The 12991-nt window shown below is 36.2% G+C and overlaps 1 protein-coding gene across 1 annotated transcript in view; it reads right to left on the reverse strand.

The window, feature by feature from the left end:
- Positions 1 to 1392: 1392 nt before the first annotated feature.
- The window catches only part of LOC103598589, a 30158-nt gene continuing 18559 nt past the window's right edge, over positions 1393 to 12991 (reverse strand). The window contains exons 7-10 of the mRNA XM_008582607.1: positions 7880 to 7981; positions 4438 to 5400; positions 3562 to 3600; positions 1393 to 2006 (exon numbers count right to left, since the gene is read on the reverse strand). Coding sequence (XP_008580829.1) covers positions 1814 to 2006; positions 3562 to 3600; positions 4438 to 5400; positions 7880 to 7981 — 1297 coding nt within the window. The 3' untranslated portion in view covers positions 1393 to 1813. The remainder of the gene's footprint in view (positions 2007 to 3561; positions 3601 to 4437; positions 5401 to 7879; positions 7982 to 12991) is intronic.

Here is a 12991-nt window from a genome sequence, read left to right on the forward strand (position 1 = left end):
CTGGCAGTTCTTTGCAGGCTCAGATCCCACTCTATACTTCTGATGTTCCTTACACTCCAGCCAGATAGACGGAGTCTTCATCTGACACTATTGAGGTTGTCTTCTCAACTTGGAATACTTTGACCCCACTGTACATTCACAGTTCAGTTCAAATGCCTCTTCTTTTGTGAAGCCTTCTCCAATTCTCCAAGTCATATTTTGCTTCTTCCTTGCACTACCACAGCCGATTACCAGGGCCTCCATTAAAGTATTCACACCATTCTTTTCAGTGTCTGGGTTAAGATCCTGGGGCAACATATGTGACCAATTTCTTCCTAAAAAGTTGGACTTGGGTATTTTAGCAGGACCTAAGGTAACAGTCCTCTCCACTGCCAAGTCACCTGCAAACCCTTCTGTTCCTGGCAGGCTGGTCCATACCACTATTTCTGTTCACTATCTTTATGTTATCTCTTGACATGACCCTCCTCCTCCTCCAGCTTTGAAGGACCAGCTCAACTTCTGATTCTTCAATGAAGCTTTCTTCAAATACTCTAGCCACATTGCATTTCCCTTGAAACATGCATTTAGTTTCCCTATGGCTCACCAACCAGCACTTGATTGTACACAGTAGAATTTTAAGGATTAGAATGAACCTTAAAAGATTATGCTTATCAAAATTTAATGTGAATACACATCACCCAGGGATCTTGTTGAAATAAAAATTATTTAAATTTAATTAATAAAAAATGATTCAGTAGGTCTGGAGTGAGGCTCAAGGTTCTACATTTCTAACAAGCTGCTAGGTAATGCCAATATGGCTGTCCAGGGACCACACATTGACCACTTTATCATTACATGGAGTTTCTTTTTCTGGCTCTCAGATAAGTAGTCATCTACTACCTTACTGCTGTCCTTCATAGGCAGCCTGTTTCACAGGGGCTAGCTCAAGTGCCACTTACAAAGCTTATTTCTTCTCTTACACAACAATCCTGTTCTTTTGTCAGTTTTCTGTGCCCCAGGAGATTCTCTCTGCCTTTCAGGAGTCACTGTCTTGCAAAGAACTGGTGTGCTTCAGAGAGATTTCTTCCAGCTCTCTTGCTCTGCTCCTTCAGTGTATTACCTCCATACTCCTGGTAAAGGCCCATGGGAAAAAGTTGGTAGTGATACATTATGCCAGCTCACATGGAGCTTTTAAATTTTTTTAAAGTTTAGCTAGTTTCTTATTATTCCTATGTACGGTAGATTTTTCCTCCTCCTGTCACTCTACAAGGGATGAAAGAGCTACTCACTTTCATGAATTTAGTTCCCATGGGTTTTAAAAAAACACGATTTTGTACTTCAACCAGCTGGGTAGAAGCTGCAATCTCTTGTCATACTCACACAATAATTATTTGCAAAATGAGTAAATAAATCATGAAATTATTTATTTTTACAATGTTTCTAACCAGAAATGCAGTTCACTATTATAAATAACTAAAAATAAAGCCTCAATAAATCAAATAGATTTCCAGTTTTGAAAAAGCAACAATTATTTGTACTTTACATTGTCAGTGTCCTTAGGCATATTTATAAATATTCTTTCCAAAAAATTGAAAGAAACACATAACATAGATGGCTAATTTTATAATAACACAAGTTGAATTTTGATATACAACTTTTTTTATTATGAAATGATTTTTAGCAAAAAACAATGAAAAGGGAGGCAAATAGATAAATAATTGATAGTTTTTAAAATGAACTACTCAGCACCACTTCTAGTTTTTTCTTGATGGTAAATCATAACACTCTCTTCAGCTCTGCAACTTATAGGCATACCATAATTGTAATCAATAGCTTAAAAATATGATCTTCTGTGTTTTTCCATATCTCTTGGATTTTTACCTCTACAATAGACAACTGAACCGTCTTCTTGGAGTACACAGGTAGATGAAAGTCCGTGTAAAGAATATGGTGTGAATCTGCTCAGTCTCCTGCATGTAAATCCATTTAAAGGATGTACTCTTCGACTGTCTTCCGGACAGGCCAGTCTAATAATATAACAGAAACAAGTTATTTTTAACCTTTTATTATAAGAGTTTTCAAATATTAACCAGACTAGAATAATATAATGCACATCCATGTGCTCATCACAGAGCTTCACTGATTATCATTTTGCCAATCTTGTAGAAGCAAGTACTAATTGTAATTACAGGATTCAGACTTCATAAAGAGCATTGTGTTAAGGAAGAAATGAGCAAATGTACTCTTTTACCAACAGTCAAATGGTGAGGTGGGCATAATTATTACACGAAGCAACGTGGTAAAAGTAAACAGAGGGTACAGAAGGATGCACCTTGCTGACTGACTAGAATGGAAGGAAGTGGGAGAAATTTTGTAGGCCCCTCTTCATCCTGTAGGGAGAACCAGGACTACAGCAACTCTATTTGCTTATTCCTTTTTAAAGGATGAAGTTAAAGAGAGTAACAGAATCATTTTGGTATAGCAGAAAATCAGTAGGTTGTATTACTTATTGAATATTTCTTTGACATCGAGAAGCTGGAAAAGGCTAATGAATTATCTACTTAGAATTGTAATTTTTGCTTTCACATAGGCTTAAACCTTAAAACCTCTCAGTAAACCTCTACTGAAATATACATTTGTGGAATAATTCTAGTAGGTTTTAAATGTGTTTCATAGTGTTTATAGAAAACTCTATTTTTTTCCAATTACAGTCCCTTCTTATCCAAGTTTCTCATACGCTGTTTTACATAAGCCTGTCAGTAATGGTTAAGAGGGAGAGGGAGGAGGAATCCTGTCTTGGCTATCATCTGCCTTATTTTTTCTCAGACCAAGGATTTTTTGGTCTAAATTTTTCCTTTAGGTTTTTCCAACTTGACTGGAATACCTTTGAGTCATTTTAATCCTGTCTATAGTAGCTGAAGAAGTTAGTGAAGTAAGAAAAACTAGGTAATTTGAAACAAAAACTTGAATTTGATTTTTATAGAGTAGTTCAATTCAATATGGAGTATCCTTGTATACTGAAACCTACTCTTTCATATAGTATACTTGTAATCCCAACCCCACATTTGGTACTGAATGGCAAGAAGGAAGAAAATGGAAGCCAAGAAGAGTCCTTTTCTTTTACATACCTTTTTTTGAATACTATAATACTCTTAACCCAACCCTCTATCAGTAATAGATTTTCCTAAGAGAAGTGAGGAATTTTTATTGACCAACCTTGGCTTTTATCCTGTCCAATAGAAGAGAGTGGGCTGGGGTTAGGGTTTAGACTTAACAATCATGGACTAGAGCTAAGTTATCATAAGGGAAATGAAACTTAAATTTCTGGCTTATATGATACCAACTGCTAGTCGCTGGAAACCTAGGTACAGATGAACTGATTAATCAGTTTTGCAACCCCAGGCTATAAGGAAGAAGTGACAGTCATTTCAAGAAGTCATGGCCAGGCCTCGCAGAGATTGTATATAAACCCTGAATATGTATGAATTCATGAAACACTTGTTTTCTAACATGTTTACATGTCAATGGTAGCAATTAGGGATGGCATGCAAAGGATGGTTACACAGCTAAATCAATACTTACCTCTGACTTCTGCTTCTGCAATTATCAGTATCAAAATTCCTGTGAAGTATAGAAAGTGAGGAAGATAGATAAGATGTTGGTAAAAAAGTTATGAGAGAAAAAAAAGTAGTTTCTAAAGAAAACCAAGATAACCTACATAGGGTCAAGCAAGAGTTCACATCTAACCAAGTATACGTAGAATAATGTATAACTGGAGAAAACATATTCTAAATTGGGGAAATGCACATAACTTTCTCAGTATAAAATCTTCATCTCCCTTCAACCTTCTCTCTTCTTCTATGACCTTATTTTCTATTCTAGTACTCCTTTCTCTTTTCCTGGTTTTTCTTTTTATTTCTATCTCTTTTTATATCCTTTTTTCTTTATTTTATTCTTCCATTTAGGATGTCATGATTCACCTCCTTTTTGCCTTGTGCTTCAATTTTTGGGGTCAATGCTCTTCTAATACTCCCACCTACATGGTACAAATAACAAATCACTAAATAACAGAAAAAAATGACTACTGGGTTGTGTAAGTTAAAATAAATTTTTTGTAGCCATCTGTAAGAAATGTTTTTTTAAATGCTTGTCTAAAAATAGTGGCATTTCCTTTAAATTTCCATTTCTGTTATTCTTTATGGTCAAAAATTAAACCATTTAAATCTAAGTTGTATTTACTTTAATCCTGAGATATAACTTAAGGGAAATTTCCAATTTGTAGCAATCACACATAAACCTGGGTTGAAAACTGCATCTACAGAACAACAAATATAAATTTTAGTTTTGTGTGATAATTTATACCACTTTTAAATGTTTATACAAATACCCTAATTTGAAAGAAGTTTGAGTCTTTTGTTAAAAGTACCATTCCTTACTGTATAGAATAAAATGACTCACTTGTCTAAATACCAATCAGGATTTATGTTAATAGGAAGTGGGTGGTCCTGAAAACATCTTGGTTTTTGTAAGGGTTTTTCATGTTCAAAGTCCAAATCTTCTGAAGGCATTTGTTCTTGTGGCTCACTAGGTGAGTGGTCACAGTAAGACATATGCTGTGGTCTAGTTCCATTGTTGAAATCAAAATTTCTTAATTGCATTTGTTTTTGAAACTTTTGAAATGGTGGTAGTCTTCCTCCATGACCTCTACTAACACATTTTTTCAACGGCGTTTTCTCTGAGAGATCAATTTTGGAATGGTCATGTAAAGGTCCCAGTATGTGCTCTGATACTTCATCAGTATATTCTAAATCTTCCAAATTCATTTCATCATGACAATAGTGCTGGTGGAAAGGTCTTCGTCTCTGAAAACCACCTGTACTGAGGTAATTAAAACCCTCTACAGGTAACTGGTCCTGAAAACCACCATGAGGTAAGTACTCACAGCTGTTATGAAAAGGCTGTTGTTTTTGTCTCCATCCTCTGTTAGCAAAACTGAAATCTTTTGTTGAAAATTGTTCCCGAAAGTTATTATAGGCCTGATGGTTATGAACAGTAGGCATCCTTTGTCCACAAACTTTGCTAACAAAATCAAAACCATCTCTACGATCTGGTTCATGGAAGTCACTGTGAGGCTGATTGTCATGAAATGGTTGTGGTCTTGTTCCAGGTACCCTGTTATTAAAATCCATTTCCTCTTGGGAGATATAACACTGATGATTAGCAAAAAATGAACATCTTGGTCTCTTGTTACCAAAATCCCAATTTCTTAGGTGTCTCTTTTCTGGCATGCTGTCACTACACTGGTGTTCATAAAAATCCCTATGCCTTTGGGCAGGTCCATTGTTGACGTTATCATAATCTGTTATCTGTACATCATTTTGAGGGTGCTGATCATTAAGGAGCCTTGACTTTTTCCCAGACCTGTGTGTGGGAGGGGTAAATATGCTATAAATCCTTAGTATTTTAAGAATAAAAGAATAAATGCTACGCTATTAGCAAAGTCTCCCTTTATCCAATTCACTAGGACACAAGATAACTTTGGTGTAATGTCCCCTAAATTGAATAGTGCCGCATTTTCATTTTTCCTTTGATCTGTTTATGAGCCCAAAACTCTCCTGCAACTGTCAGCTTGTAATATTCCAAGCAAAAGTATTGGTGTTAAATAGAACAAATTTTTTGTAAAAACTGGTGAACAACATATTTCACAGAATCTTTTCCTTTAAAGAAAGGTATCATAACTAGATCACTTTTACCACAGTTTATCTTATGCATTAAAGAAGTAATCTTACAAACATGGTTGATGGCATGCTGGTTTACTGTACTGACTTCATGTCAGAAGAAATAAGCAAAAACATATACTGCTTTATCATTTATTCCTAAAAACATGAATAGAGCTTATAACATAAAAATATTTAATATATAAATGACACATTTGGGCTGTTTCTAGTTTTTTGGCTTTATAAATAAAGCTGCTATGAATATTCATGTCAGGTTTTTGTATAAACAAAAGTTTTCATTTCTCTGTGATAAATGCCCAAGGGTGCAACTGTTGGGTCATGTGCTAAATCCATTTTTAGTTTTATAAGGAACTGCCAAACTGCATTATAACATAAAAACACACCAACTTGAAATAGAGATAAAAAGAGGAATAGAGAGCATTTAGAATGAAAAAAAGATAACCATTAAAAACCCAGGATAAGATACTATAATTGACTAGAGTTAGAACTGTGCTTCCTAGCAACAAAACAAAACCCAACCTAACCAAAAACAACAAAAAAACCCGATATTATCTGAAAACAAACAAAAAACAAAACAAAAAAACTGGTTTCTAGCAATAATTTTTTTTTTTTTTCTGACTGGTAAGGGGATCGCAACCCTTGGCGTGGTGTTGTCTGCACCACGCTCAGCCAGTGAGCGCACCAGCCATCCCTATATAGGATCTGAACCTGCATCCTTTGTGCTACCAGCGCCGCACTCTCCCAAGTGAGCCACGGGGTTGGCCCTAGCAATAATTTCTAAGAGGGATTTTCACAAGGACTCATTTATAAGGAAGAGTAATGTAATAGTTATTTTCAATTTTGAAGGTAAAGAAATGCTTCCTTAGAATGGGAGAGCAGAGATTATATGAAGGAAAGAGACGGTGTCATGGCAGACATGAAGTGCCATGGTAAACTGAAGAGCTCTGTATGCCCCCTCATATTTTATGTACATCTTGTGATACTAATGCCTAACAGTGCCTGGCACTGCTCAAGTGCTTCTTTCCTGGGGAAGAGAAAAATCAGAACTGTTCAGGTGGCAAAATGCTTCATGTTTTGAAGTAAGAATTGAGGCTGGAAGAAAAAAAGTAGAAGATTATACCATTAATGTCTCTTTTAACTTGTATTAAATCAGTTCATGGTAGATAATCTCAACTTATTGAAAACAATAGTTACATAATATTTCAATTTTTCTCAAAAAATCAAACCAAAACCAAACACAAACTATTCCTCACATTTAAAATAGTACTGTATATTGAGATTAGTTTTATAGAGAAAGGTGCCAAAAAAGAGCGCAAAAACTCTTTAAAGAAAAAAAATTTCAAGATTTTTTTCAATTATCTCTCAGTTTATAAACATACATATGAGGGGACTTCAAAATAGGAAAGATTCGTATTATCTTTTAATTCTATTTTTAATATCTATTTAATTCTATGTATATGTGTTAAAGTCATAGAAGAGATTCTAGGACCATTTGATAAACTTAATTCAGTTTCTGACATATTGGTAGAATAAACACAAATGGTTACTTAGAATCATAGCATTTTAGATTTTGAGGGATAACAGAGATTACCTAATTCAATATTTCCCAGTTTGAAGAATATTAGTTTCCCACAGCATGATAATGATTGTTCTGTGGGAAAAAGAGTTCTATGCTGCTCAAGTAAGTTGGGAAAATGCTGGGTTAAATAAAATTTAATAAACTACTTTAGGATTTCTAAGGCTTTTTTTTGGGTGGGCAGTACAGGGATCCAAAACCTGTGACCTTGGTATTATCAGAACCACATTCTACCAAGTGAGCTAACCAGCCAGCCCAGGTTTCTATAGCAGGCCGCATTTTCCAAACTTATTCGACTTAAAAAAAAAATCCTTTTTATTCCTGTAAAACTAATATCTCATGAAACACTTAAGAAAAGTTAACTGATCTGGTCCAACTGCATCATGTTAAAACTTAAACAACTGTGGACTGAAAAGTTTATGTCACTTGCTCTAGATCACATACAATTAATAAGTGGTAGAGCTAATAAGATTTAAACCCAAATTTCCCAATTCTAGTCTTGTGGGTTTTTTCCCTACGATTACAAAAGAATATATTTCATAATTTTCATAAAATATTCATCTAAAGACATGTTACGAATATTTACCCATGAAAGTCTTTATCTGAGGGCCAATCCCTGGATTCTTCCATAGAATTGAATGGGGGATTTGCATCTTCATCAGAACCCCAGACATCCATTCCAAGATTACTAGAGGAAAAAATTAATAAACAGAAACATAAAATTCAATCAGAAACAGAGTTACAGGCTTTTAGAAACATAAGTTGAACACAAAATTAGGGGAAAAAGCAAATCTAAACACTTTTTATCTCGGGAAAAGCTAAGGATATTTTGCCATTTGCCTTAGTAGAAACAATTAAGCTTAAGAACAATGAGGTAAACATTAGCTAAGCAAAATTTAGAAAGTATTTTTAATTGTTAGGATGTAAACATCATTTCCTGTGGCCAAGAGGTCATAAAAATTATTAAAAATTTTAGGAATAGGCACTATGAGGAAAGCTTGGGGGGGGGGGATGGGAAAAAGGTCAGGCGCACTCACATACTGAATAAACTAATAAGCCCTTATATTTTTAGCTTCACCAAAATATAATCAAAACATCATATTAAATAATAACAGTAATGGAATTTTACACATCCTCAATTAATAATGGAGATTTAGTACTAGTTTTGTTTACTATCCCTTCCTGCGTTAGAAACATTTCAAGATCTCTCGTAGATGCAGTTTCAATTAGATAATTATAAATTTTTTTTTTTCTCCTTGCTATGGATAACACACAGGTATTTCATGACTTTAAAAACATTTTTATTTGGAGTCACTTGTAAAATGCATATAATCAATCTGAATTTCTACAGAAAAAATTATATACATTAGAATTTTGTTTAAAGGGAATTTTAGCTGGATGGGGATTCCCGTCCTTTAGTACATGTGTTATGACTATATGAAGGTATAAATCTCAGAGCTAGTAGCTAACATTTATTGAGCACTTACCATGTTTGGCACTGTTCTAAGAGGTTTACTTGTATTAACTAGTTTAATCCTTACAACAACCTATGAGGTATTATCACCATATTACGTAGCTAACATTTATTGAGCACTTACCATGTTTGGCACTGTTCTAAGAAGTTTACTTGTATTAACTAGTTTAATCCTTACAACAACCTATGAGGTATTATCACCATATTACAATCAGAAAACTGAGGTGCAAAGATCACACAGTAGCAGCAATGAAATTCAGACACAAGCTATCTGGTTCCAGAGCACACGTTCTTAGTTGATGCTATGGACTGAATGTGTCCCCCTAAAATTCATATGTTGAAATCTTACTCCCCAATATGATGGTATTCAGAGGTTGAGCTTTTAGGAGGTAATTAGGTCATGAGGGCAGAGCCCTCACGAACGGGATTAGTGCCCTTATAAAAGACACAAGAGAGATGATATCTTTCTCTGTTATGTGAGAATACAGCGGAATACAAGTTTATCTGCAAATCAGGAAGAGAGCCTTTATCAGGAACCAAATCAGCTGGCACCTTGATCTTGGACTTCCCAGTCTTTCTGTTGTTTAAGCCACCCAGTCTATCGTATTTTTGTTATGCAGCCATAAGACAGCAAACAAGTTATATTGCCTCTTTGGAAAGGAGGTAATTAATTTTAAGTACACAGCAGTGTTCAGCCCTGTTCTATTTAGTACATGAATCAACATGTTACTTAGTTAAATCTCTCCTATTCCTACTTCAAAATATTTCTGGCTGGTTTGAATAAATTCTTCCAGGTGACTATACTTCTCTTTCCAATGCTGGCTGTCAATCTCTAGCTTACTTGAGCAGGACCTGCCTTTTTTTACAGAAAATATTTTGTCTCAAATATCTTGATATTCAGCCTCTACAGAACTACAAGCTTTTCTTCTGTTTGAACGGTAGTTTACCTAGACATCTACGTTTCCCTATTCACAAGCATAACAAATATTATGTGTTGTTTTAAGCCATTAAATTTGTAATTTGTTACAGCAGCAATAGAAAACCAACACATTGGCACTGATCACAAACTCAATTTGCAACTTCCTCTCTAGTCCAAAGATCAAACCAAAAAGTAGGAATCTAAAACAGAACTCTGATTCATCAGGGCACTAAATCCGGAGGGTTCTCAGACTTGGATACACAAAATAATCACTTTTTGATTTCAATTTAATTGCTTTTAAGTGGGGCCAGATATCAGTTTTTGTTTTCTAAAAAAGTCTCCTGATAAATTGTTATATGTAATCAAATTTGAATATCTCTATTCTAGGATAAAAGGAAATAAGCATATGAATCACCTGTCAGGGGGAATAACTTTGTTCTCTAATAGGTAGCTAGGAGTACTTAGAAGATGAACACTATTTTCCCACTCCCAAACTGGTAGAGCTAGAAGTACTGTAGACAGCAGTCAACATAGGGCTGCCAAGTTGGCAATGCTATGTGTCATTAAAGTATTAAGGGCTGTCCTTTAGGTTTTAGCCAAGGGGCTCTGTATACAACTATGGTCACCTGTGCCCCAATACCCTCAATGACTTTAGACAGCTGGTTAGGCTGACTTCCTCCTCTTTACGTAACATGCCAACTTGAGTGATACATACCAAATCAGAAACCTGGGAATCAACCTTTTTTTCCCTCCCGCACTCACTCACCCATATCTCTTCACCATGTTTTAATAAGTCTGTCTTTAAACACTCTTAACTGTCCTGCTCCCCATCTCTTCCGCCACTGTCTTGGACTAGGCCTTGATTACTTTTTCCTTTAATTTCTGTAATTTCTCTCAAACTGTTCTTTGTGCCCCCAACCTGGTTCCTTCCATTCTGTGATATTGTGAAATACATATTTGGTCTTAGTCCCTGTTTCCTGACATACAGCTCCTAATACCTTTGGAATCTAGGGAGTGATAAGAGTGCCTTTCATACGCTAATTAGATGATTGGTGTCTGGGGGCCCCTAGATAGCCTCAGGATGGGGCTGTTCACCCAAAAGACCCAGGCATGATTAGAGGATTCAAACTTGTAACCCCATGCATCAACACCAGGGGAAGGGAGAGGGGCTGAAGGTTAATGGCCAATGATTTAATCAATCATGCCTACATAATGCACCTTCCATAAAAACCCAAAAGACCTGGGTTCAGAGAACTTTTTAACATGTGAAAGTTCCTAGAGGGTGGTGTGCCTACAGAGGACATGAGCTCTGCACCGCTTCCTGCATATCTTGCCCTATGCAGCTCTTCTATCCGGCTATTCATTTGTATCCTTTGAATATTCTTTATAATAAATGGGTAAACATAAGTGTTTCCCTGAGTTCTGTGAGCTTCTCTAGCAAAAAAGATCCTAAACAACAAATGGGTCAGAGAGGAAATCAAAAAGGAAATTAAAAAATTCCTGGAGACAGGGGCGGCCCGGTGGCGCACTGGAGAGTGCGCTGCTTGGGAGCGCTCCCGCCGAGGGTTCGGATCCCATGTGGAGACCAGTTCCCGCTCACTGGCTGAGCGCGGTGCGGGTGCAGCACCGAGGGTTGCGATCCCGTTACCGGTCAGTAAAAAAGACAAAAAGGAAAAGAAAAAATTCCTGGAGACAAATGAAAATGAAAACATAACATGCCAGAACCTATGGGATACAGCATGACACTTTTTGACAAAAGTGCTATGAATATACAGTGGGGAAAGGACAGCCTCTTCAATAAATGGTGCTGGCAAAACTGAATATCCATATACAGAAGACTGAAACTAGACTCCTCTCTGATCATATAAAAAAATCAACTCAAAATGGATTAAAGGGGCCGGCCCGGTGGCGCACTAGAGAGTGTGCCGCTTGGGAGCACGGTGGCGCTCCCGCCGAGGGTTCAGATCCCATGTGGAGACCGGTTCCCGCTCACTGGCTGAGCGTGGTGCGGGCGCAACACCAAGGGTTGCGATCCTGTTACCGGTCAGTAAAAAAGACAAAAAGGAAAAAAAAATGGATTAAAGACCTAAATTTAAGACTCAAAACTCTGGAACTACTAGAAGAAAACACAGGGGAAATACTACATGAAATGGGAGTGGGCGGTGTTTTCGTGTAAGACTACAAAGGTGCAGGCATCTAAAGCAAAAATACAAAAATGGAACTACATCAAACTAAAAAGCTTCTGCACAGCAACGGACACGACCAACAGTGAAGACACAACCTACAGGATGAGAGAAAGTGTTTGCAAAGTACACATCAGACAAGGGGCTAATATCCAGAATATATAAGGAACTCAAACAACTCAAGAGCTAAAAACCAAATAACCCAATTAAAAAATGGGCAAAGGATATGGACAGATATTTCTCAATAGAAGACAAATAAATGGCCAACAAGAACATGAAAAAATGCTCAACATCACTAATCATAAGGGAAATACAAATTAAAACTACAGTGAGATATCATCTCACCTCAGAATGGTTATTATCAACAAGACAGAAAATAACAAATGCTGTTGAGGATATGGACAAAAGGGAACACTCCTACACTGTTGGTGGCAATGTAAATTGGTATAGCCATTGTGGAAAGTGGTACGGAGGCTCCTTGGAGAACTAAAAATAGATCTACTTTATGATCCAGCCATCCCACTACTGGGTATATACCCAAAGGAAATGAAATCAATATGTAAAAAAGACATCTGCATTCCCATGTTCATTGTAGCACTAGTCACAATAGGCAAGAAATGGAATCGACCTAAATGCCCATCAATAAATGAATGGATAAAAAAGCTGTGGTATAAATACACAATGGAATACTATTCAGCTATAAAAAAAATGATGTCCTATAATTTGCAGCAACATGGATGGAACTGGAAATCATCGTATTAAGGGAAGTAAGTCAGGCACAGAAAGACAAATACTGCATGATATCGCTCATATGTGGAATCTTTAAAAAAAAGTAGTTCTTATAGAAGTAGAGAGTAGAATAATGGTTACCAGAGGAGGGGAGGTGGTGGATTAATGAGTACAAAAGTATGCTATCTACCCTAAGTGAATCACTGTGCGGTATTAAAACAACACACGTTATCCCACAAATATGTACAAGTAAATGTTAAAATATTTTGAATTTAAAAAAAAGAAAATTAAGAGGAAAACTTGGATAATTATTATATCCAAAATAAAAAATATAACATGTATACAGAGAATGGGAAATGATATCAGATGCTTCAAAGAAAAAGCTACAGGATT

The sequence above is a fragment of the Galeopterus variegatus genome, unplaced genomic scaffold (genome assembly GCF_000696425.1).
Source record: "Galeopterus variegatus unplaced genomic scaffold, G_variegatus-3.0.2 Scaffold2680, whole genome shotgun sequence".
NCBI classification, from domain to species: Eukaryota; Metazoa; Chordata; class Mammalia; order Dermoptera; family Cynocephalidae; genus Galeopterus; species Galeopterus variegatus.